Below are 26,523 nucleotides of genomic sequence, written 5' to 3'. Positions count from 1 at the left end.
AAGAGCTTCCAGGTTTCAAGAACTTCAGGTTTCATCAAAAAGTTCAAAGAGAGTCAAACTCTGGCAGAGGCAGGACGAGAAACATCAGGAAAGCTCTGGAAAAAAAACTACTGACAGATGTGACCCAAGAGCCGAGAACAACTGCAAAGACACCAGTGAAAGATTTAACCAAGTCTGGACCGGAAGAGTCAGAGAAGACTGTCACTACAACCTGGAGACAGATTCCACAGACTGGAAGTTGTTTGGTCACAGAGGTGTACAACCCAAACAACACAGTTCCCACAGTCAAACACGGTGGTGGGAGTATGATGCTATGAGAATGCTTCATCTTGTCAGGATAGAAGGACTCATATAAAAAGATGACATGAAACCGACCCAAAGCATGAAATACAGCACAATATTAAAGAATCAACTCTGCCTAATAGTGATTGCTTCCTTCAAGCTTCTCATACTGTCTCTCAGCCACAATACGTCTTATCTGCTTTCCATGTAAATAAAGTCATTCTAGCTCAACCAGCTACAATACAATAAAATAATATTAATAATATCATACCAACCAAAGGTACCAAATACAGAAGCCAGTATTGAAACCTTTGTGCTTAATCCTGGAAGTTGGCACACTTTGAGGACAGGACAGATACAATCATTTCTAAATAATTCCAGTGAATAGCAGAAACAGGATATCAGTGGAGAAGATAAGAAGAAGCTGTGCTACCAGAAGACATGTATTTATCAACAGTGTTGTGTGACCTGTTTTCAGAGCAGGCTGAAAATATCAGAAATATGTCGTTTGGTACAGAGAGGAGGGCTGTTGTGGTTAACTCTCTGTGTGCTTCAGTGGATGTGTAACATTTTTCTAAATACATATTTTGTTGCGTGAATAAATCATTTAAGCACACTTCTAACGAATTGGATGTTGAGTCATAAAGAGAAAACAACAAAACAACGTGACATGACAAAGAGTTTTGATTGGTTTCCATTTCATGTCTTGAACCATGAATGTGTGTTACATAATTTCGGGTTTGTTTTGCTGCTATGACGCAACTTCAAATATGGCCCCCACAAACCCAGGAGGTTAGTTTATAGACATGTAATTTACTTTTATAAGCCCAGCTTTAGCAGCTGAGACTCGAAGATGAAGAAAGAAAAATAAGTCTGCCAATGTTTGCACGGTCCACCGGAGAAACGCCGCACAGCACAGCGATAAAAGACGATATGAAAACACAGCTCTGTTAGTGTGTGTCTTTGCATTATTTTTGGAGGGGTGGGGGGGGGGGGGTGGTAGGGGTTCTCAAAATGAAATGTACAGTAAAGGCCAACACTGAAACTGATAGTTACAGTAGACGCACAGATTCACTGATACAGCTCAGCCTGTGTTTGGACTGTAACATGACGTTTGGCTGCACTCCAGCAGATATGAAGTAAAACAATGACTGTGAGGTTAGAGTGTTGTCTTTCAGTGTTTTGGGGTGTTCACGTCCATCCGGTGAAAAACAATCTAGCAATAATTACAGCATACATTCACCTCTGCTCAAGTTTGGGGTTTAGGGAGACCATGACTCAAAATGGTGCCTTAGAAATCTACAGGTGATGTCAAGGAAGCATTGTTCATAGTTATATATACACTCTCTGATGCTATCAGTCAGTTTCACTCATTAGCTGACTTAGCTCTCTACAAACTGTGGATACTCAGCTTGAACACCACAACTAAGGTAGAATTGCCTGCAGCTGGATCAAAAAGTGACTCAAACCCCAGACCTACATGTTAAAATGTTCACCTTCATCCACACCACACCGGGTTTCTCCCCCGTTTCCATTTTTATAGCTAAGCTAACTATCCACACATAAGATTGTTATCAATCTCCTGAAGCATGGCGCAAATACAACATGTTGAGAACTACCCACTCTCATAGTAAAGGGTGGAGAGGTGACAGCTGAGGCAAACAGGTAGTGAGGTCTGCAGTAGTTGGTTGCAAGCCAGGAGGGTGTGGGTCTCACTTCCTCTGCCAGAGACGTGTCAGATCTCTGGCAAGGGCCTCCCTGTCCTCTGAGTGGGTGGAGAGATTTTGTGTAGTCTGGTGATGAAGTGCCCCGTCATGGCAGAAGAATGAGGAAGGGGGTGACGGAGAGTGGCCATGGACTTTGTTCGAGGTGTGTTTCCAAGCATTGGTGGGTGAACACGGGTATCTCCAGCAGGTGTGAAGGTGTGAAGAAGAAAAGCAAAGGACTAACTGCTCTGACTAAAACAATCAGCCCAAAGTGGCGGCAGACGCTCAAGACGTTGCGTAACTTTTGCTTCATTTTGTTTCTCTTGAATCACGTATCTGAATTGCAGCCCCCTTAAAAGGAGTCCTGTATTGTTACTGAACAGAATAGTAACAAGATTAGACCACGCTTGGCTTTGTGTGTGTAATAACTCCACCTCTGTGGCATTCATAACACGGGCTTGGGTCACAGCAAAGAGGCAGAAAGGATAAAATAAAGCTTCGGCAGCACTCTTATCCAGGGCTCCCCTCCCTTCGCCTTTCCTTCCTGCGAAATCAGATCTGAGCTCTGGCCTGTCTCTCCGCCCGGCCTCCCGAGAGGGATGGAGGAGGTGGTGGGGGGGGGATCTGTCTGTCCTCGGCGCTTCCTCCCTGGCCCTCACCAACACGGATGGCGCTGGGTTTGTTGCGTAACTATTGGTTGATAGTACAATGTTATGAGGTCATCGTCCTTTGACTGCCTGCCTACCTCTCCTTAGCACGGCTCCAGCTCCAGCCTGTTCCTTCCTTTCCTGAGTGCATCCTGCGATGCAGTGAAAGTAGGTCTGAGTCTGAAGTTACATCGGCCTCCTGCCGCAATCGGTGCAGCATGTGAGGTTGCAAACAATAACACTGAGGTTATTATGTCATAATCCAACATAACAACAACAAATATTGTAATATGATAGGGACACAACTTCAAGGGAAAATTCTAAGAACGTATTGCAGCAGATTTTTTTCTGTAGTTTTTCAGTTATTCACTGACCTTGGCCATATTGGCAGCATCTGAAAAAGCCAAAAGCAGGAAGCAGGAAGTGTCACAATCATAATTATGCAAAAATTGTAAGGCTTGATGTCATTAAAGCAAACACTTCCTGGTGTTACAAATCAAGACCCAGACAGTTTTTGTACCAGGCTGTAAACATGTTCGTTTCTGCTTTGAAGTTGGACATTTTATCATTGAGGTCTTTTGGGGTTGACTCATTTTTGGAGCTAGGCCTCTAGAGGCTGTCGGGGGAATTGCCATGTTTGACATTTCAGCATGGTTCCAGAGGTTGCTGCTCAGTTTGATCCCAGAATTTTGGTTCATTTGGGATGAACACTCGGGTACATAACAGAAGATCCTCAAGAGTAGTCTCTGTAAGGATTTGTTCGTGTGGATCCCACTTTGATCCAGCCCAACTACCAGGTGTAAACTGCAAGCTTAAGGTACACAGCTCCTGTAGCCTTTGCTCCCTTAATCTAGCCTGTGATCTGAAGGCAGTAGTATTACCTTTCAGGATGAGTAGGAGCCAGATGTTCAAATGAAGCTTACTGACTTCTCTGCCCTCAAAGAAAACATTATTCTCTATTTTAAACTACATGTAGTCAGATTCAAATGGGCCTACATGGACAAATATTTCCTTCTGACACCTTCTCACAGCTGCCTCTTTATCACGGAACGTCTCTGCTTTTAGACCGCCGCTGGCTGCAATCTCTGACGACATAAAACGGTGTCTTTGTGCTTATCAATCAAAGCATCAGTGAACTTAAACAGGAAATGTCTTTTTAATGACCAGGCTGCCCTTGTACCGTAACTGTAAGCTGTGCTAGCCAATTATCTGCCAATAATTACGAGCTTGTGTGTATTTTAGAAATGGACCTTGGCTCTGAGCGCATTTATTGGTTTTGTTTAGACAGTGAAAGGGACAAAGTCACAAAAGGTCTCTTTGAGAAGCTCCTCAGGTGCACTTTGTCGTCGTGGTCTGCAGTCCTCCTATCTGATTAAACTTCACGATGAGGCCAGCATTCTGTGGTCCACGGAAAATTATGACATTTTGTGCTGTAGCTGGTCAGGACATGGAGCGGAGACCAAGCGGCGCACTGATAAGCATCAAATTGCTCCAGCCGGCGACAAAAACTGTCTCTGTTTCTCACATTTTGTGGCTCAGGCCGTGGTCCTTAGGAAAAAAGACGCCTTTTGAAATGGAGCTGAATAACGCACATTATGGAGGAGGGAGCAGAAAAAAAGCTATCACAGCATTTAGTTAAACAATGATAAATGGTCAACGTGTACATTAATATACAATTTTACTGTGTGAGGAAAAGTCTATAGCTGAAATCATGTTGAAACAACACACATTATGATATATATGTTGCCTGATTGATATTTTCAATTCTCACCAAGGATGCTCGATCAGCACTTTCTCACTCCTCAGTGCTGCTATTTTCTGTCACTGTGTGTATAGTTTAAGATAAAAGGCTGCTCCTATCTGTGGGCAGAGGGTGTGTACACTAGATCAGCACGCACATTATCGCCGAGTGACTATTTACCTTCTGGCCTGGTGCCCTAGTCTCTCTCTCTCTCTCTCTCTCTCAGGATGGCATGTGACGTGGTTGCTGTGCCTTCATGCTGGCTGAACTTATCCCGACACTTTGCCACACTTTGATCCATCCTGAAGTCTAATTTTTTCACCAAATTTTCTCATTTTCAGACCCAGACCAGAGCTGGGTTGTATATAGAAAAGCCGATACAGTGACAGCTTTGATACACTGCAAAGCCAAGTGTAATAGTATTGCTGGCAGTGTTCACTGTGACATTATAATTTAGGTAACACCCTCATTACGGCTTAATGGAGCTGTATGAGTGACATAATACTACAGAGATTCTAAAGTCAATGGAAAACCCCCGTGACAATGATCTTTCTTTGACCCAGAGTTGTGTTACTATGTCCTCCAACACCTGCCTTCTCCTCACTTCCACCATCACTCATGTCCTGCTGCTGCCTGTCCCCTTCTATGAAGGCTCGATTTCAGTTTCAGGACTCTTGCTTCTTTCTTAGAAGCACTGAAAAAAAAAGAAAGAGACCAAATTGCGGAACATTTCCATAGAGACAGTTTATCTACATTATGATCTCAGGCTGGCTGATTTTTCACCGTCATGTACACCAACTTTGCACTGAGAACAAGCGTTACAACAACAGAGGCAATGATGATGATGATGATGATGATGATGATAATGATGATATAGACAATAATAAAGGCAAGAGTAATGGAATACTACTCTAGCGACTGCTTACGCACATATCAGAATGAGTCACAGGGAGGGGAGGGGTCTTCCGCCCTCTGTAACTTTGTGGTGAAGTATTTAAATAGCGAGGAGTGAAGAAAAAACTGGTTTGACGGACAGTTACACAATCTGAATTCTTCTTCGGCTGAGGAACGCAGAGAAAGTGGTAGTAGACGTGCTGACGAGTGGTATGACGTGCTAAAGAGAGAACAGGAGGGCGGGAAGAGAAAACAGAAAGAGGGATATTTTTAACTTATCAGCTCTCCGTAAAATGAAACATCCTAAAACATATTTAGGACTTCATAAAGTTGGTTGTTGGATAGGAGGGGGGGGATGCTGGCAGTGTGTCACAAACCAGAGCTTAAGAACTAAAACCTACCTATCACTGAAACCGGTGAATGTCATTTAGAGTACCATTTAATATCCACATGCTGACTACAACATCTAAGCCTGTGCATCACAAATATTAGCATTAATCTATCACGGGTTTCTGTGTCATTTACTTCCTGCTGTATGCATAGTATTCAGTGCATGCTGGGAAAGTGTCAAGTTATGTTGGATGATTACAGGGGACAGTTTGAATTACAACTTTTCTTTTCTTTTTTTAACCAATCCTTGCCTGAGGCTTTGTTTAAAACTGTTACACTGAACTATTGTGTTTCTCAACCCACCTTTTTTATTTTTTGCCATGCTAGTGACGTGTCAGTTGCTAATTCATGATTTGCATAAATCATCATGTGTTTAGCAAGTAGCAGATGTTAGCATACTAACACTAAAGCTAAGCAAGGATGGTGATCATAGGAAATATAATATCAGTGACACTGCTGCTATAATTTCTTTTAACCAATGCTAAAACAAATTTGTGGGATCTTTCTGTGAAGCTCCAAAAATAGCTTTGTGTCTTCTCTGTAGTGTTTCCCAGCTCTGTGACACAGGCGTGAAACTGACACCATCATCTTCTAAGCTTTACAGTGCAGTTCATATGTCTCTTTCACATGCAGAAGCACTTGCAGAATGAGAAAATGAGGATAGTCATAGCTCCAGGGTTTGTGTCAGAGCACATACACAACCATTTAGTCCTAGCGACAGGTACACAAACTGTCGATTGTTCCTCTCCCCTCACGTCATCTAGCAGACTGTAGCACTTGTTTGCTCTGTGCAGGAAGGAGCCCCTTACCTATTTAACAAGAAAATACACGGTTGTACTTTAAATAGCAGAATGACTTTTTCTTGCTGTACGTGGCGACGCAGGTGCCAAAGCCTCCAAGACAAACAACAAGTTGTATTTTTCCTTGAGGTGTACCAGTATGTGTTTGTGTGTGTGTGCATATGCTTACATGGTGTTTGCATGCCCACGTCTTACTGGCTTTTTTTATTTTTTTTTGTTGTTGTTCCAGCAGAGCTGCACTCTGCATCACATTTTCCCTGGTACAGATGTAACTAGCTCATGTCTGCCATGCATGTGAGCGGGCATACGTACATACTGTAACTTGGCATAGCAGCGAGGGCAGTGGAATAAGTCTCCACACACACACAGATTCTCTCACACCATCAACAAGCTGGAGAGGATCCATGCTGCCTGTAAGGTCTATAAACCAATGCAGGGCCAACGAGGTCACGTCGTTTGAAACAACCTCTGAGTGAGTCACACGGCTGCTATTAAACAGGCTGGTGGCTTGAGGTATTGTTGGAAACGTGAAAGGCGCACTATACAGAGGTAGTAAAAATTATACTTATTATTATTCAACTGAGTAGGTTAACCTGAATAATATCACCATATGATTCTTTTATGCAAGTTTGTGAATGTGATTCATTGGTTATTCATTATTTGCATTATTTATTTAATATTCCTCCTCTTCTACGCTATTCTCCAGCTATAGATCTGTGGACCACAGATACTCTAACATGATGGCCAAGCTGTAATGATTACCATGCTACGTTTGTCATATTTATGGCCATTTATGTGTAAAAGTTCTGCCAGGGGAAAGCCTAATTTAATTCTTTAGAACTTTTGTTTCTACTTGATTACAATACCATAGTGTACAAGCTTTGTCATGAATGTCATTAGCGGCTGGTGAATTTAATATAATTAGTCCAAAGTGCACCATTGATCGCAGTTGAATTTTAGAAAGTCTCTGATGTCTTTTCAAAAATGTCCATAAATGAAAAAGTGCTTTGCTGATGTGGCAAATTTCCCATCTTTGGTTCCAGAGAAATCCATGTGAACCTACTAATTTACTTCACTTCTAACAGCCAGTTTTCTTTTCACACTCATTAAATCCATGTGTCTAATGAACAGCCTGTGTAGTGGCTCTGTCTCACTCTGTGCACACATGTGTGTGTGTGATAATAACACACACACAGTAACTTTAACTTTGGACTCGGAGAACGTTTTGGGAAACGTCCCGCTCAGACAATTGACACCGATCTCATGCCTGTGCACAAACTGAAACTAGCAGCCAGTTAGCTTAGCTTAGCTTAGAACTACTTAGTAATGAAGGATGCATCAAGTGCATCCTTCCCGACCCAATACATATCCCAGGATTCATTGTGCTCCAGTGATGGCTGTATTCTTTCTGCAAGTTGCAAACAGAAGTAGAACATCATGATCAACAGGAAATCGTCCACAGACTAGACCGTCTCCTTTGACAACCGAGGGCCACACCTCCCGTCTATGATGCACAGGACTGTGTCCTTCAGAGGATGCAGGCCTTCAATTGGGATACGACTAGTGCATCACATTTTAATAGATCTACCAAGCTAATGGCTTATTGTGGTACTTACAGAAAGTAACCTTTTACTTACACAGGCTAGATTCTTTCTTTTCCTGCAGCTTAAGCTAAGCTAACAGATGCTGGCTCAAGTTATTGATGAGGTATCAATCTTTTCATCTATTACTTGGCAAGAAAATAAATAAGCATATTTCCCAAAATGTCAAACTATTCCCTCAAGTGCGTTCATTAGTCTGCTCCAAAAAGAAAATCTGATATAAAAATCCATGCAAAGATCATACTTTCACCACTTAGGTTTCCCCCGCTGCCAGATTCTAGTGTCTTTATGATAAATGGCATGGTATCAAATTCCTCCAATCCATATAAATAGGTCAGTTTTATGACATTTTATTTCATAGTTAAAAGTATTTCATAGAGCCAAACTCGCTCTTAACATGTAGTAGAGAGAGAAAGAGAGACAGCCAGCGAGAAATGGGGGCGGCTGTTAGTTCATGAGCTGGTGGCCCATCTGGTTTGAGTTACTGTAACCCGCCCCCCTCCTCAATTAGACTCAGCATGATGTCAATAAAACGTCAGACTGGAGAAGCCATCACTTAAATTGGGCCTGTCAAGGATTGTTCTTTCCTCGGCATTCCAGCATGGGCCCATCAGTCTGAAATGATTTGTAGGTTGATTAAGATTACCACAACGTGCCACTTCTGATTCCATTTGGGCTCTTGCCCACGAAACATTGCCACAGAAATTGTTTGCCTACAGTACACTGGATATACAGGGAAAATGCAGTGAAGGAGAAGCAAAAAAAAAATCAGTACTTTGAACTTTTAATTAATTTTCCGACGATAATTTTCCAAGTTAGTCCTTGTTTTTCAGGTTTTCCAAGAGTTTGCCATCTACTGTAGCTCTCAGATTTATGCTTGAATATCAAACAGCATAGCATACGGAGGGTTTGTAGAAACAGTGGTGACATTTATGTTTCTCCTCTCTTATTGAGAATATATTAGTATTAATTTATTTGTTTTTTGTGATGGGAGTGTAGCGCTCTCCTCAGTAGTCCTGATGAGCATTGATGAGGGCAGGGCTTTTGCGTTCATTTAAAATATCTATCAAATGTTCCTTAACCTTAACCTTAACCCTTAACCCTACTTATTATCTTGGATCTCCCTTTAATATACACGCATGTAGTGTTTTTAACCAACCTATGAAATCACTTTCCTTAAGTTATATTCTTACATATAAAGATTTTAACTATGTGTGTCTGCATATGTCTCGCTGAATGAATCATTCCCTATTTTCAGGTAAGCAATAAGTAGCTCAACACAAGGTTTAAGAAATACACTTAAATTATTTACTTAAGTAAGGATTAATAGTAGTGAAATAAGGAAATGAAAATGAAAATTTACGTTATTTTGAGCCTTCAAAATAAAACGTCCCTTTTTTTAAAATAACACACTCAATCTCTTTGAATGCATAAACACAATATTGTTTTTTTTTTTTTAACCCTCTAATGAATTCAGAAAATCTCCCTTTACCAACTTCAAGGTCACTTAACATAAATTGTGGGCCCACACACACCTCAATGCACTGTGTACAAAGCCAGCAACTAAGATTATTACAAAATAAACTATACAGTAGCAGGCCTAATAAAAATAAAATAAATACCTGAGTTTATGTTCCGTTCCCATCTTTCCTCCAACAGTCCCAGGAGCAGGCTCGGCACCGGATCGGAATCTCACCACAGACTCCATCGGATGTCTCTTCACCTCTCTCCTTACCGGAAAAACTCACGAATCCTAGACGCTCCAACCTCTGTCCGGGTCTCTTCTCTGTCTTCAGGTCGAAAACAGCAGATAAACTTCTCAAACGGTTCCACTGAGGGAGTCAAACTTGAGCTGGAAAAAGTCTGTTCACCTGAGATGAACCGGCTTGAGTCTCTTCTCTGAGGTGGCTACGCGCTAGCTTTAGCGTTAGCATAAAACGTAAACAGACTGAACTTGCAGAAATTCCTCCCGTCGCTCAATATGCTTCTTGTCAACCTTAAGACACAAACTTACGCACCGTTTTGCGCACTGCTAACTTACACATTAACGCAGAAAATCCCCGTATTACACTCGTCACTTTACGTTTCTCCAGCCGCTCTCTGCTAGCCTGTGTCTCACTCTCTCTCGTCCGTGCTGAAACATCTGAGAGCTGACGTTCCTGCCAGTTGTTATTAACCCCATTTATGCTGGTATAGACGTTTTCCAGAAACACATTATTTTAGATAAAACAATAAACATATGATACTTTTCTAAAACTGCTTTTTACCCTTTTTAATAATTTAATTTAATCACTGTCATCACTCTGAGTTACAGGAGTTTCCCAACCAAGACAGTTTCACTCACTCCTACGAACCATGGATCATCCTGCAGTGCAGTGCATTTTTACATCTTAGAATGGCTTACACTAAGTGCAGGCATGTTTCCAGTGAGCCTAAAAAACACCGATCCGTGGAAAAGGTCACACATTCCCAACTGCCCCCAGTGGGAAAACAGGAGAGTCCACACCTTCGCAGGAACGCAGAGGCCTACTGGTCTGAAATCTGACAACAATTACCACATGAAGTTCAGCATATTATAATGCCAAACACTCTATCTGCAGGCCAGTCTGGAGATCATCAGCAGAGGACGCTAGTTTTGACTGTAAAAGCATTACATTTAGGCCTCAATCAAACCTGCTGGAGAGTTTAAATGCACATTACAAATGCTTAAAATTCCAAGTTGGAATGGCGTGCTCGCTCTAAGCCCTGTAAATCACAAACTTTTTAGGCTGTCGCTGAACCACCGAGCCTCTATCACGTTGCATCTCAAATTCCAATATGCCTCACGAACATGAAGATTTAATCAAGTGTTGTGAAAAAGTGACAGCCGCGGTTTAACAGAGGATCGACGGCCTTTGAATCAGCGCCAGTGTTCTCCTGATTGCCGTATTTGCCGTGCAGCGGGGGTCTGATGCAGACTCACACAGTGAAATAAAAGCCTGTAATGCTCATGTGTTTCTATAGGAACCATAACATTGTAAAGATGTCGTGTTGGTGTACTGACAGCTTTTATGCTGCAGGCATGACTGAAATGCATCATTTTAAATTACATTGTCCTGCATGGCTCATGTTCTCTGGATTTAAATTAACCCTTAATGTATAGGGGTGTGTAAACTATATTATGATGATGTGTGTTTCTGTTGCTGCTGTCCATTTTCGCTTCATCCACAGCTTGACATTTGTGGAGCTCTGTTAACTGTCTCCCATTGTGATGACACTCTTATCTGCTGCCTTAGCTGACCTGTGTGTGATTTTGCAGATGGGATTAATAAAATATGGCAGGATTTAAGTTCCAGTTCTTACACCCACACAAATCCAAAGTCACTTACGTGGGTGTACATGTTACGTGTTGATCAAACAGACGATCGAACACACGGTCCAACAATGTGACAAAGTTTTCATAGGACTTGCTATGTTATGCACCTTATTTCATTCCAGAATACAAAGAGCTCTTTCATTCCTGATTAGGATCCGCCCCCCCCCCCCCCCCCCCCACTTCTCTTTATCTGTCAATCACAGTTTACCTAAACTAACTGGATTAGCTTCATAGCACTGCACACACATTTAACATAAAACCCTAAAAGTTGAATTTGCTGCCTTCACCTTTAGGCTCTTATTTTGGTCATTTTCAGTCTTAAAGGTAGGGTAGGAGATTTTGAAAACTCAGTGAGAGTCAGCCAGATTTCGAAAGTAAACACACACCCCTTTCTCTCGGAGCTCACCCTGAAGCCACGCCTCCCAATCACATGGACGCGCGTTACCTGAAGACGAGCTGCGGTCTGTGACTTCGGCCATCATGCACGTACCTCTCTGGTGCGCGTAGAGCAGGAAGAGAGTGACAACCAGCCAATACTCTGCACAGGGTCCACCCGGAGGATTGGCTGATGTTTTTAGTGTTTTATAGCTTCCACAGATGATTCATATTCTTCGTTTTAATGCGAAACTGCCGATTGGATTGTAAAGAGAAGTTACACTAATTTAACAAAAAGTGCATCAGAATGAAATCTCCTACCCTGCCTTTAACTACACATGCTATACCTTGTTTTTTTCAGGAGAGTCTAGGCTATCCAACTTCATAACTCGCTGTGAGTGGAGATTTCTTTTCATACTTTTATTGGAGATTGTCTGGAATCTGGTGGAACATTCTATGACTCAGAAATATGACAAAATATGTCATTAGTGCATTTTAAATACAGTAAATGCCATTACGGTGAAGTTATTGGACACAAAATGTTTACAATATGATCCACATTGCCACCTACATTCAGGAGGATATCCAGTTTAGATGCCTTTATTTTGGTTAAATGCTTTAAACATAAGTTTAAATAGATCCTAAACTTCATAATCCGACATAACAGACAAACACTATGCTATGGTAATGTGGTTAAGTGAGTCCTGTCAAACATAGTGCAGTCTATGATGTGAGCTATTACAGATTTGAGTTCATTTGAAACCATCCAAGTTCCCTGTATGTCAACAAGGTGAGCTCATGGTAAGTCCCTGATTCTCCCATGTCGGACAGACAGAGCAACACTTTCTCTCTGGCAGCCCGGTCTCAGGCCTTTTCTTTTTAGAGCTTTCTAATCCTGGTGGGTCCCTGGTCTGACGTCACAGGGCCCTCCCTCTCTCCCCCCCCATAACCCGTCTGTCTGCTGATGTGCCGTACCCACACTCTCATTTCCTCCGCTGCTCACCAACACCAATCACAGCTCCGGCCCTTTTTGTGCTTCTGACGTCTGAGCATCTGATTAAAACAGACTGCCTCATCTGGCCGGCTGAGGGGCTTCAAATTTGGAGAAGAAAGGAGGTGCTGAGTGGATGTGTGGGCTGGTGTGAGCATGCAGCAGCCAACCAAGCTCTCTCTCTCTTCCTTTCCTTCATTCGCTCTCCCCCCCCTCTCTTACTTGGCTGCATCATGTGACCAGGAAGTGTGGCTCCCCTCCATTTCCCCTCCTGACAGAAAGGAAATATTGTAACAGAGGGGGCCGGCGCTGGGCTCTGTTACGTCGCCGGTTAAAAATAACTGGCATATTTAAGGCTGCTGAGGAATCCCAGGGCAGGCAAAGGCTGGACAGCTTGCCGCCCGGCAGGAGCTTTCTCTCCCTCTCTCTTCCTCTCTGCCTTCCTTTTCAGTCCTCTCTCTCCACTGAGAGCCCTGCGACATGACCACGACCACCACTCACCTCAACCACATCTTCCTACAGCCGGGGAAACCCACCACTAAAAGTCACAACATGATGAAAGTTCGCTGTAGCTCTGCTTTGTCCAGCTAAGTGGCCTCACTGACTCACAACTCACCCATATGCATCATCACACAGCAGTCCTAGCTCCATCTGTCAGCATAGTAGGAGAAGAAATACAGAAATATTTTGTCATAAAAATCACCAAAAATCTGCCTGTGATACAATACTAGCCCACAGTGACAGGTGTGTAACTGCAGACCCACGAGAACAACTAAAACCATGTAATAAAATTATGATTTTATGTTTTTGGTTGGAAAAGTGCAAAAGTATCTCACTATTTTCACCAACATTTGTTGCTTTCCACGTAGTAAGTCACTGCTTTTCTCTCTTTTATGTCACAAATATTTTGTAAATCAGACTTTCCCCCTGGGATCAATAAAGTATTTCTGATTCTAAATAAACTTTTCCATTGTGCTCCGAGTGAAGATGTAATATGTTTGAAACCAGAAAAAAACAAGGTGGACGTTTGTAGTTTGAGCAGTAAACTCTGAGATCGGTAATTCAAAACATTCAAAAGTCAAAGATAAGTCAGCTACAGTCGGATCCTCGTTGCTGTTCAAAGGTAAGTAATCAAACATTTATCAAGAGTTCCTGCATTCATAATTACATTAGGGTTAATATGAGGTGGAGCCTGGGGAAGCACAGCACTGTGAATCAACAAAAAGCTTGACTCAGCTTTCAAGAATTAAGAGAAGAATGAAAGCTATTTTTTAATTACTGAACAGCATCTGGAAGAGAGCACTGAAAACCTCAATATCTGGAGTTATGATCCGCTGATACTCATAATTACTTGGATGCTTTCCAAGAGGGGAGGGGGTTGGAGTCGATGGAGGACGAACGACGTAAAAGCAAAAGCCAAAGAACACTCAGCTGAGTTATTTGTTATTCAAACTGTTAATGTATTATCAATGTTCACAACTAGACTGTGTTGTATTTATATTAGAAGAGGCACAGACAGCTTGTGAAATCGATTAAAACTCTACGGGCAGCCAAGAACAACACCTGAGCTCAGCGATAAAAGGTGCTTCTTCAGGTTGCGCGGTGGAGATAATGAGTGGAAAATACTGCACCTCAATACCATAACATTACCTCACATCCATATGTCATCGATGCCTTTGACGTGACATCTGAACATTGTGTTGCACATTGAATGATTCATACTGGTGTTCAGCTAAAACTGTTGCATTAACATATTCCAACACAAGCTGCTGTGAAATGGCCATGACTTCATTGTGTCAGCACACAGTGGTGTCATCTTCTCCTCCTTTATCTCTTCCTTCTACTGCTGTCATTATTGCAATGCAAAGCACCTCAGCTGTCAAAGCCCTGGCCTTTTGTCTTCAGGATCACTTTCAAAACCATTATCTGCCATCATAAAGAATATGGCTATAATGACAGAGACGCCTTTGTCTTCCTATTTGCTGTAGGAAGCAAGTCTTCAAGAACAAGAGACCTAGAGCAAACAAAGCCAAAACCTCTCACCAGTATGGGACAACGCTGCCGTTTGGATTCTTAATCATGAGTAATCATGAGCTGCCAGGCAGCAGGATACACTTTCTTGTAGTGTTGTGGTTGATGCCTCTGTTCCCACCACTTTTTTGTTTGCCCAGGCAAACCTCTGTGCATTCATGCAACTTTGAATGAAGACGCCAACAGACCTTTACAGTGTCCTGTTGAAATGACGCCATGTTTGTTGACATGCCTAACAGACAAGATCCTGATGCGAGCAGGATCAGCCGAGAGAGCTGTGTTTGCTCTTGCACTGAACTCTTGAGTCAATGTGTCTAATTATGTTGGATAGAGAGCTTTGTGTTAGCTTGCTAGCTCTGTGCAAACACTGCCTGCACACAGTTCAAACTCAGCAATGAACAGTGCACTTTAACGCTAAAGGAGCTTTCTTCCACACGTTTTTAAGGTAAATGACAGTTTCTAACCTGGGTGACGAAGACGACAACGTCTGCAGGAGTCTTTATGTTTGAGAATGTTGGCCGCCATGCATAAACCATACACACAGAGGTCATTCCTCCTCGTGGCTCACACACGCCCTGACTGACTGCAATCACCTCAAATAGAAACACCACAAAAGTTATTGACTTCAAACTTCCTGTGTAGTCACTCAAAAAGTGGAGCCTGTCATGAGAGCTGCATGACTCAACAGCTTCTTATCTCTGAACATGAACTTCTCACCTCTTATATTTCTGCCATATATGATGTAAATACACAAATAAAGGAAATTAAAACAGCTGTGTGATATAACAACAGCAAAAAAGTCAAATGTTTCTCATGGCTTGTATTGTGGCCTACATATAGATGGACCAATAACTTATTATATTGTATAATTTAATGCAATATAATATAATATTTACAATAACAAAACTGTTAACATTAGGATGATTATTATGATTATTATTATTATTATTAACCACCTGCAGCCTTCTGTGTGTTTTTTATTCATAGAGTAGTGAATGAGGGAGGCTGTATGGTTATATGCGGGGCTCCTACGTCACGCTCCTGTCCTACAGACAGACTTAAATAAAACTAGTCCTCAGTGCGTGTGTTGCGTCGACAAAGATGCGCTTCTTCACCTACATTTCACAGCAGTAACAGCAGTAAGGATAGGTACTGTTGCTATGAATACAAACAAACCTCTCTCTGCCTCCCTCTCTCTCTCTCTCTCTCTCTCTCTCTCTCTCTCTCTTAGACCCAGCCTCTCTCCCCTCCTCACGCTAATGTTTTTCCGCGCTTGTTGCCGAGCAACGAAGGCGTTTCCCTGAGCTCCAGTGATTTAAGGATACCTCTCACGCGGTTTTCTCAGTTCAGACTGCCGGGTCCCTGCATGGCAACAGGCAGGGAGGGATTCCCCTTGTCCGTCGCCTCTCTCTCTTCCCGTTTAAGAATTACTGTAGCGTTTAGAATCAATCAGTCTGGCTGCTTTTCCCCGGCGCGCCCAGCAGCTTGCGGCATGTCTTGGAATAAAAGTAGAACGCGCAGCGCGGAGCAGAAACTTTAAAACCCGAAGGATTATTTAACCAAAAAAAAAAGCCTGCGCGCTCACAGCGAAGACTGAGAGACAGGACTCCACACATCCAAATTCTAACTGATGAGGTGTGGAAACTTTTATTTTATTTTATTTTAATTTAATTTTTTGAATTTAAATGACAACATTTTGACTGGTTTTATTTATGCGCCTGTGGAGCGTCACAGGCTGCGCTCTCGCCTCCAGGATGTCTCCACACGAGGATTTACGGTGTTTTCTGTTTGATTTTTTTTTTTTTTTAGGCAGCCTCCAAATGACGTCGAGATGGCATTAGGAGGAACGCTACTGCCCTCCATATCAACGTTTGCCAGCGGCCCCACTGTCAAGAGTAAATCCATTGGAAGTGCCAATTTAGTGAGTATAAGTCTGTATGGTCACCTCTTGTTGCGTGCGCATGTCAAATAGACCATAGACATCAAACAGGCTGTTAGGGAGAGTGTGTAGTTTATTTACAGTGTGTGTGTGTTTGCTTCCCATGTTATGTTACGACAGTCAGGGCTTGACACCACCGGTTTACACAGGCTGCTTCAGTAGGTTTTGCGCCAGCACAGGGCGCACATGGGACAGCGCGACTCTTTGCACAAAGTATGAGTGTGTTTTTTATAAAAGGCTGAAAGAAGCTTGATGATTTCAAACACTGCTTGTTGATCTTAAAGAGCTTTCCAGCTCAATTTGTAATGTGTAATACAAAGTAGAATTCTAGGAAGTGCTCGGGGCCAAAGACCTGAGCTGTCAGGTGCTTTTCAGCTTGAATTGTTTTTATTAACTTGGCTTTTATATATTTAAAAGAAGCAGGGCAAACTCCAGTCTATCATCAACACTATCTTGACACAAACAAGCATTAACATCTCTGTAACTTTCCTTTAGAGATGGAAGGAGGAGCTGTCCCATCTTAAGAGATCCAGTGTGCCAGCCGGAAGCAGCTGCCCCGACCCAGACCATCCCTCCGACACCAGCACGACCACCCCCAGCATGTCCAAGAAAGACACAGAGCCAGACCTGGACCTAGACTACGACTTCATTTTGTCAAACTCTATTCTGCAGCAGCAGCAACAGCAGCAGCAACAGCAACAACAGCAGCAGCAGCAGCAGCAGGAGGAGGACGCCATGGCATGCAGCTCTGCTCAGGCCCTGTCTCCTTCCTCGGGTTCTTTCTCCTCTTCTTACCCTCTTCCCTCCCCTCAGGGCACTGCCAGTGAACTGCTCTATACCATTCCAGATATCAGCGATGTTTCGCCCTCTGGAGGCTTTGTGGCAGAGCTTATGAGACCCGATTTGGACCCGGCATACCTCCACCCCACCAGCCTCCATGGCAAATTCGTGGTCAAGACCACAATGGACATGGGGGAATACAGCCAAGGCATGAACAAGGCCTGTGTTTCAGACCCTTCACGTGCCTCGCCGTCCTTTCCTTGCCATAGGATAAAGCAGGAGAATCCCAGTAACTGCACCATCTCTCAACCCATGGACCTACACTTAGCTGGAGTGAACTCACAGGGCAGAGGGAGCCAGCAGCAGCAGCAGCGTCCCAGCCACTTAGATCTGCACGGGTTCCCCGGTGGAGCACGGTCCATGACGAGCACCAGGTTATCCTCATCCTCCTCCCTCTCCCCAGATCATCCTCTCAGCCGGGAGCACCAGGTGTTAGGCCACCCCCACTCTCAGATCCCTCTGCCTCCACAGGGATACCACCACAGCTCTCCGCAGGGCTACACCTCCTACCCTCAGCCATCATCCATGCAGTACCAAGGTTAGACTTATTTATGTTCCTGTAATATCTAACTACAAGGCTGCTGAATGTAGTAACTTCAATGTGGGAAAAACTTTTTTCCCCCCATTAGTCAGAGCAGGAATGCACAATCAACATTTATAGTCTTTTTAAATACATCTTTTACAACCTTAAAAGCTTTAAATTTACGCCATGCCGTAAACCAGTGGTTTAAACAGTTGTTTAAAACCAGTGGTGTTTTAAAATAGACAACATAAACAGAAGACAACCACATATACCAAAATGTTGTCGCTTCAGTGTTTAGTTTTTGGAATAGTGGCTGTATTTTATCATACGAAGAAGACAGCAGATGTGTTCTAACCCTTTTTAAATAGCACAGTGTGACCAGGTACAGTAATATTAATAATGATGGTGATGGACTTTTGATCCGACAGAGCCGCTCATGATCTCCAGCGGGGACTGCTTGCCGGAGGAGCCGAAGCCTAAACGTGGAAGACGCTCCTGGCCAAGAAAGAGAGTCGCAACGCACACGTGTGACTACGTCGGATGTGGGAAGACTTACACGAAGAGCTCCCACCTTAAAGCACATCTCCGCACACACACGGGTATGTATAGAGCTCCTCTATGTACTCCATAGCAGTTCAGCACATGCCGTTTGTGTACAAAGACATTGCATTGAATGGAGATCAGGTTGGTGCTGGGGGGGATGGGGGGGTTGGGGGAGTTGTTAAACAGGTGCGGTGAAACAGGTTGATACTGATCCCTGCTCAAATAAAAAAAAAAAACCCAGGCTGATTGGTTTGGCCTTTACACGCAAGCTGCAGGACAGGATGGACCTCTTTTCTCCTGGAGCCATTTTAACCTCAGGCCCGGTTCTAACTGCTGCGTGTGTGTGTATTGTGTTTCCATCAAAGGGGAGAAGCCTTACCACTGCGACTGGGAGGGCTGTGGCTGGAAGTTTGCACGTTCGGATGAGCTCACTCGCCACTACAGGAAACACACAGGCCACCGGCCTTTTCAGTGTCAGAAATGTGACCGGGCCTTTTCCAGGTCAGACCACCTTGCTCTCCATATGAAGAGACACTTATGAGACCTGGTTGGAGGACAAGGACGGTGATGGATGAAGGCTCTAAGGGAAAAAAATACATATATATATATATATATATATATATATATATATATATATATTTAACAAAACCCTGAACAAGACTGTTTTTAAAACCGTAATTTGCCTTCAAGCCGACGTCAAGCAACAAGACAAGCTGTGGTGTTCATGGCTAAAAGAGCATTACTCCTTTAAGAGGCTAAAACTTCTCTCAAGACTGATTCTGTGTGTTTGCACGTTGTGCAGGTGACTCGACAAGACCTCTCAGCAAAGGGTTGTAAACTTTTATGAAAGGGACCAAACTGGAATTTGTCTTATTTAACCGACAAAACTTGGAGGACCAGGTGCCAACAGCTTTTAACTGGAAATGTATTTTCTGTCAGGGAAACCAGGAGCAACAGACAAACATCTCCAGAGGCCTTCTACCAGCAACATGTCATCATCACAGGCTCTGTTAACTACACACTGTTTAAAAAAAAAAAATACTGTATTAATAAGTACATCTATATTTATATATACACACATTTCACCTGCAATGCCATTGATTTCAGGTACAAAGTTAATTTATACAGAATGGTGCTCAATATCTCGGAAGGTTTTTAATAAAAAGGTACCAAAGATAACAGAAAGTAGACAAAAGAGGGTGAAATGGAAAAAAAAGTGCCATATGGTTGTTATATGTGTGTTTCTTGGAAACCTCTCTTTCACAATCTGACTTTAAATCAGGTGAAAACTTCACTTTTGTAAATGGTGATGGCAATCTTCAATGCACTGCAGCAAAGTGCAATAATTTATATGAGACATTCATATTTTTGTATTGAATGAGTAACTCTGAACAAAGATTTTTTTTTGTTTATAGCCAAAATATGTAATATAATCTTGAATGTTGTACATTTGTACATAAAAATGCTTTGGTATTGTTTTGTATTTTACATTATAATAAAATAAAATGTATTTGAAATAAGACATCTGTGATGATATGCATACGATTAACATCATTAGATACACAGTAAGTGAAGATATCCTTGGTAAGTGTAATAGAGAAGCACATTTAAATGGCAGCAATAGCTCTCACACACACACAATGTCCTAACCCTGATAATAGTGGGATCACTGCAGGCAAAATAACACAAAGCTGCTGTTACAAAGATTCTCTCAAAAGAAAATTCAGTCCTACAATGTCCCGTTTCCATGGGGGTTCTCTTTCCACCTGTCAGGCGGAAGAATGGAGAGGACAACCACAGTTACTGGCTGACATTCAAGGGTGACACTAAATCTGACTGCCGGAGCTCTCAGGTGCACAATATGAATAAAAACACACAAAGATGCTGCACTCAGATGGCGTCCTGATAGGTTTCTGCTATAGATTACTATCGTGAAGTATCACTTTATGCCATGCGTGTGTATACTGCTGTATTTTCCACAGCAAAAGGTAAACTTTATACGACATGAATAAACACATCTTTTGATGTACATTAACATAGTCTTGAATGAATTTTCATATATCGACTCACTTTTGATGAGTAATCAACCATTTAAAAATGCAGTACATCATTTACTAACGTGTATTTATGTAAGAAAAACACCTAAATGGAAGCTGAATGTGTGGAAAAGGGGTCAGTCCCTTACTTTTGTGCTATTTTACTTCAAATTGTAGATATTTACACTTAAATTGCAAGTCACTCACCCCTCGATAGTCGATCAAACTCTGTGTTTAACATTGGACAGATGTTGTGGTCTATGTTGCCCCCTGTAGGTGAAAAACAAAAAAGCTGCTCAAGAGAAAAAAGGACATGTTTCAACAAACAGTTGATCTGCTATGAAAAACAGAAAAATCATTTTTTGGACATACAGTCAGCAAAGACAACCGCAGACTGCAGGCGTGGCTTTTATTTATCTGGAAAACTTTATTTCAGTAAAAATGACAGTCATTGCATCTAAGACCCAGCACACACACACACACATATAAAGGTTCTACATGTTGATTTGCCTTCACATATGCATCGCAGGTCAGACTTCTTCAAGCGGCTCTCGCCAGTAATCCTGCTGATTTACATGCAGATGAGGAATGCTTCATAGAAAAAGTGCCATACGTGTTTGTTTTGCACATGTTTTCTAATAAAATATGAGTGCATGAATACTGTCCCATCCTTTCTGATCTACCCTGATCTGAACTGACTTAAAATGGAAAACATGCTACTGTTTATTTAAAAAGAAAAATACTGTGTAACTAAAGTGTAATCAATAGCACACAGGTGATCTCTGATGATGAAAAGGCTGTATTTTAATTGTTGCTGAATTTTAAAGTGGTCACAAACAACAGCCTGTCATTTTGCATGTCATTTTGGATCAGCTGATTATGATCCAGTGTTATTGAATGTGGAGGAAGTATTTTTTTTTTTTTGGAAATTAAAATGCTTATTGTACATGTATGTATTGAACTTAAGCAATCAAAAACTTAAGAGGAAGATGTGTGGAAAAACAAAACAAAAATCTTGATGGATCTTTTAATCATCATCAAAGTTCTGCTGTAAAAGGAAGTTGGCAGCCAAGTTCTCGTTCTTCTCACAAGCAAAGTAAGCCTGTATAACAAGTCCCTCTGGAAACCCCAAGGCTTTTAGCTGGAATTAAACAGAAGAGTTATAAATTAGTTAAACAAAACACAAATAACAGTGTTTGCTTCTCTGAAAAAAACCATCAAGCAGAGGTTTTTGGCATCAGAGAAGTTAATTTACACTATATTCCTATATTCTCACCCTCTCAATAGCCTCTTTCTCCTGTGGCGTGACCTGGATGTAGCTCATTTGACTTCCACCAGGTGCATCGCTGCTAGGTCCCCCTGTTCCTCCAACTCCTCCCGAGCCACCTCCACCACCTACTGGCACTGCATCTGGGTTGGGTTCATTGAGCATCTGGATGAACTGCTCTTGGTGGTTGCTGATTTCCTGCAAAAAAACATATAACAGGAATATTCTTAGAAATGACAGAAAACTATATGGTCAGTTTTGCAGTGAAGTATTACAGTTACACAAAGTGTAACCTGTGTGCTCTGATCTCACTGTTTAGAAGCTCAGGTGTGACTAATGAGTGGCTAACGACTAAAAGACTGCAGGGGAGCGGAGGTGGTCGGACAGGTTTAGCGACCCTCGTTAGCCAGTCATTAGACACACCCGAGTTTTAAAAAAAATTATTCACAGTCAGATCAAGGAACACAGGAAAGTAATGGGATAATATTTAGGGCTATAGCCAGGTGAGTACCTCACACATCCTCCCACTGAGGTCTTCCAACACATAAAAGTTCCCCCATCAAACAACTAGAACTGGTAAAGCTGCTCAGAGGAGCAGTAAAACATCTTCAAGAAAAATCTACAAGTCCAGTTGCCTCCCACCAACACACCCATGCTTCCTGCAATATTCATGTCATTAAAAGCTCTGTCACTACTTTACCCGCAACAGCTCAGGGTTTTCCCTTCCAATCTCCTGCAGGAGGGCAGGAAGCAGGGCGGTATTCTGCTGGATCAGCTGTCGCATCACGTGGAACTGGGGCTGATTTCTTAGGAAGCTCAAGGGATTGCCTGAAAGCATGAGTCAGACACACTGTAAGCAGCAAGAAGACAGACACAAGAAGGATAATAACAGACACAACACATTGAGGGTGCTGTAATATGCAGAACAGTGCGAGCCAATTACCTCCCCCAGCACTTGGTGAGGAGCCAGTGTTGGCAGGAATGCTAATACCGCCAGTAGGTAAAGCTGGAGTCCCACTCACTGAAGATGACTCCCCATCGGGTCCTGTTGCATGGCCCTGACCTCTGCCTGGGATACCCTGACAATTAAAATTCCATATATACTTAGTAAGCTAGAACTACTTGGTTTCAACATCAACTTTAGGACTGGAGGCTTTGTGCATATATCAGAAAGAACCAAGGGTGAAAGAGAAAAGTCTTCTCACTGTGAGCAGGTATTCCACAGCTCTGTCTGGGTTGTTAAAGCTCGCTCTGAGAGCTGCCACCACCTGCTCCCTCTCGTAGCCCATGAGCATCATCTCGTTAACCATGGCGTCATATGATGGGCCCGTCACTGAAGAGACAGGCAGAACATACAACACCAAGGTTATTTCAGTACTGGTCATAGTCAGCAATCAGTTAGCAAATGTTCAACATTTAAAAATGCACAAATAGCATTAACATACAGTACTAACAGAAACCGGCATGATGCTTCAATTAGACGCAATGCAAAGCATAAATAAAACACATCACACCCATTTCTGAAGAACTCTAGCAAATGATACATAATTTAATACAACATTCAAACAAACTCACAGCTACTTTTCCACATATGCAGCAAAACAAACAATACCCTCTATAACGGCCTTACCTAGATTTGAAACAGCTTCATTGATTAAGTTTGTGCTTACTGACACCCCAGAGCTCCTGCAAGACAACACAGACCTTGGGTGAAACATGACCTCATGTCATTGCTCACAGTCAAGACACACTGAAATCAGATAAATAGTTAAAGACAAACATCTACCCATCTTTACCCGACAGGGGTGGAAGGTGGTTCAGCTGCTGTCGAAGACTCTTTCTCCTCTGGTTTACTGTCTGTAGAGGCCTGCTCCGCCGGTTTGTCCGAGCTGGACGATGATGCAGAGGATGTAGTGCTGGGAGCTGATGCAGCAGGTGAAGGCTGTGGAGCAGCTGAGGCTGTTTTAGGCTGCAAAACAAGATCTCAAATATCAAATGGCAAAAATGACTTGGTTGTAATAAGTTATTTTAACAGGCCTCTCACTCTTAAAAAGTATCTGTATCTACAGATACAGTACTTATTTTTCTGATGCAATACTTTGACCACATTAAAATGCACGAGGAAATGTAAACATCCTGCTCCATGAACATCTCAGCAGGATAACGGGAGCTTCTCTCCATCTCAAAAAATACTGAGCATCAAGCAACTGCTGACCACAGCAGGTTACTTGTTCTTGTGCATCGCTGTAAATGGCTGGCAGTGAAAAGACAACACAAGCTAATCATGATTCTTATGAGCTTGGACATGATGTTCTAAACAAAAAATGACATGATCTGTTTAACAAGACCTATAATTTACTGAAAGTATTTCTAATGCCCGAACCTTTGTCACCATGACGACCACAAAGTTCTTCTCATCAATTTTGTATTCTTTGAGAGCCGTGTCATCGCTAAGGATTTTACCTGTGAAGAAACAGGAATATAAGTTAGTTGCATCACCTACGAAGACCTCAACACCAACAGGCAGTATCGTACTGTATCATTGGATACAATAGAGAGTTTATCTGGTTCTGCTGGTGACAATGTGACAAAGTGTCTTCAGAAAATTTCAGGGGGCCACAAAACCCTTGTTTGCAAGCACCATCTATTTCTGTAACCAATAATATTTAAAATTTATAGAAACACTCATTTCTACCCTTGGCCTGTTTCCCAAGTTTTTTCTGAACACATACCAGATAACTTCAGTGTTTGTTTAAACAAACAAAGGTTGGGGTATCATGAAACATTTGCACTCACTGCTTACTTAAGCTGCAACCTTTGCAGTTACCTGGTTAATGTTTTCATTAGTGTCACAGACAGATGTGTCATCATTCATGTTTCATGTGAGATTAAACTGTGGTATTGCTCCATTTCAAGGTGTGACACTATTATGTAAGCATTAAGGTCTTAAATTATATGGAAAACTACAACTATTTCTTCTCAGTGAATAAATGCCTACCACAAGTTTATTGTGAGTGTACCAGATGCAGAACATACCACAGAAACAGCATATGGCAGTTTCTGTTACGTATCAGTACGCTGCAGTGACAGATGCAGAAGCGGTTAATTTCTGTGGTTTTTTTTTTTTTAAATTAAAATGTAGGACCACTGTAGGCTACATTAAGCAATAATTCAAGCACTTGAGAACCATGCTAGCTTCCAGGAAGGAAGGTGATAAATAAACTGTTGGTAGGATTTAAGAAAGGTGAAAACATACCAGCATATATCAACTTCAGTCCTGCAACTGAAAAGTGGTCCTTTCCTTTCTCCTGTTCAATCCTTTCTTTCAATGTCTTCACCTGTAGGAATAAAATGACAGACCAGTTCACCTTTGTTGTCACCACTGTGCCCAACCCTAAAAATCTGCAAAGCTAGTAGAAATAAAACTAGTCCAAAGTGTGCACTACCTGCTAGCACCATCATAAACCTGATACTTCAGGTCTGTTCGTAAGTGGTGTTACACTTAGCTAACGACTGTATGTAAACTTATCGAACGTAAAAGTTAACATTTGAAAACGTCTTAGGTTTAATAACGATGTGTTCTGGTCAAGCTGCCTCACGCTTAAAGCTGACATTAAGCAAAACTTTGTCAATGAACGTAATGTTTTTCCGGTGCTGACAGACTAGCTTACTAAAAATAATGCTAGGTCATCCCGGCTAAACGCTATATAACGTCATTAAACAACGTGTATTAAACACTACAGTGTTTAAATGGCGCAAACATACCCTCATCTCACACCTAATTAAATCCTAGCTGATAATAACTTTTACGAACATTAAACGCAAAGGTTTATTCAACTTCCACCTCATCTGGAACCTGAACCTGGGCTACGACTAATTGCTGACAATTGCAACTAAGAAATATCCAATAAACGACGCTGAACTATTAAAAGTTTAGGTGTAAATACAAGTCATACTAACGCAAATGGAGCAGGTACTTAAAACGAATTTATTTGGTTAATTACGCAGACATATCTTGAGATTGTCTAAAATGAAAACAGTCCAACAGTGCACTCGGGTCCAGGATATACACAACTCCACCCCCCGTTTCACAAGTGCATGATTTTTAACCCACCGTCTCATCTTCATCGATTTCGACTTTGAACGTCTGTTGTTGTAAGGTCTTTAAAGTTATAAACATTTTGTCGAAGGAGTTTTTTTTATCCCTGGATGTGCTGGTATGAAGATTGTATATCCAACTTGCAGGAGTCTTCACTGTTTTCGTTGGCTCATCACAAACTGTCAGCCGCCATGACTTCGCTCTTCTTCTATGTTGGAGACCGTTAGCATACAGCGCCTCTAGCGGTCGGCTGTAGAATTACATTATAAAGATTTTAAATAATTGGGAAATGAAATACTCCAGATATTAGGAGGAAAAAACTAACATTTTTAAATGTCATTATAAACAATATACACTAATTTTTACATTTTCACTATTAATATTATTATTAATATTATTATATCCATCTATTAATATAATACTTTAAATAGGGAATCTCTGTTTGTATTTGCCTTTAGTTGAA

General features: G+C 42.0%; 2 protein-coding genes across 3 annotated transcripts; one reads left to right on the top strand and one right to left on the bottom strand.

Annotated features, from left to right (window-relative positions):
- The first annotated feature begins 16,172 nt into the window (after nt 1-16,172).
- Nucleotides 16,173-20,180, top strand: klf4 (Kruppel like factor 4). Of its 2 annotated transcripts, none has more exons than XM_028418693.1 (5): nt 16,173-16,448; nt 16,623-16,734; nt 17,248-18,130; nt 18,544-18,714; nt 19,598-20,180. In XM_028418693.1, exons 1-5 carry the CDS (start codon nt 16,444-16,446, stop codon nt 19,927-19,929), a joined length of 1,503 nt encoding a protein of 500 aa, XP_028274494.1. In that variant the 5' UTR covers nt 16,173-16,443; the 3' UTR covers nt 19,930-20,180. The 2 variants fall into 2 exon arrangements, with proteins under 2 accessions (XP_028274494.1, XP_028274495.1); XM_028418694.1 differs by having other exon boundaries at nt 19,024-20,180.
- Nucleotides 20,181-21,475: 1,295 nt separating this feature from the next.
- On the bottom strand, nt 21,476-26,297 carry rad23b (RAD23 homolog B, nucleotide excision repair protein). The gene is made up of 10 exons (XM_028418592.1): nt 26,076-26,297; nt 25,218-25,299; nt 24,345-24,424; nt 23,758-23,930; nt 23,592-23,647; nt 23,167-23,294; nt 22,905-23,040; nt 22,662-22,789; nt 21,971-22,159; nt 21,476-21,835 (listed from the first exon to the last, which is right to left on the bottom strand). Exons 1-10 carry the CDS (start codon nt 26,139-26,141, stop codon nt 21,722-21,724), a joined length of 1,152 nt encoding a protein of 383 aa, XP_028274393.1. The 5' UTR covers nt 26,142-26,297; the 3' UTR covers nt 21,476-21,721.
- Nucleotides 26,298-26,523: the final 226 nt, after the last annotated feature.

The sequence above is a fragment of the Parambassis ranga genome, chromosome 12 (genome assembly GCF_900634625.1).
Source record: "Parambassis ranga chromosome 12, fParRan2.1, whole genome shotgun sequence".
Lineage (NCBI taxonomy): Eukaryota > Metazoa > Chordata > Actinopteri > Ambassidae > Parambassis > Parambassis ranga.
The sequence above is the reverse complement of the archived record's forward strand: the minus strand, read 5'-3'. Positions and strand labels throughout refer to the sequence as shown.

Bases quoted from the DNA above. Each gene is read 5' to 3' on its own strand.
- klf4 (XM_028418693.1), top strand. The intron at 16,735-17,247 runs GTGAGTATAAGT...ACTTTCCTTTAG, and splicing joins CCATTGGAAGTGCCAATTTA to AGATGGAAGGAGGAGCTGTC. The intron at 18,131-18,543 runs GTTAGACTTATT...TTGATCCGACAG, and splicing joins ATCATCCATGCAGTACCAAG to AGCCGCTCATGATCTCCAGC.
- rad23b (XM_028418592.1), bottom strand. From the start codon at position 26,141: ATGTTTATAACTTTAAAGACCTTACAACAACAGACGTTCAAAGTCGAA. The intron at 22,790-22,904 runs GTAATTGGCTCG...TCATGCTTTCAG, and splicing joins CTCACCAAGTGCTGGGGGAG to GCAATCCCTTGAGCTTCCTA. The intron at 22,160-22,661 runs GTAAAGTAGTGA...GTTTTTTTGCAG, and splicing joins AAAACCCTGAGCTGTTGCGG to GAAATCAGCAACCACCAAGA.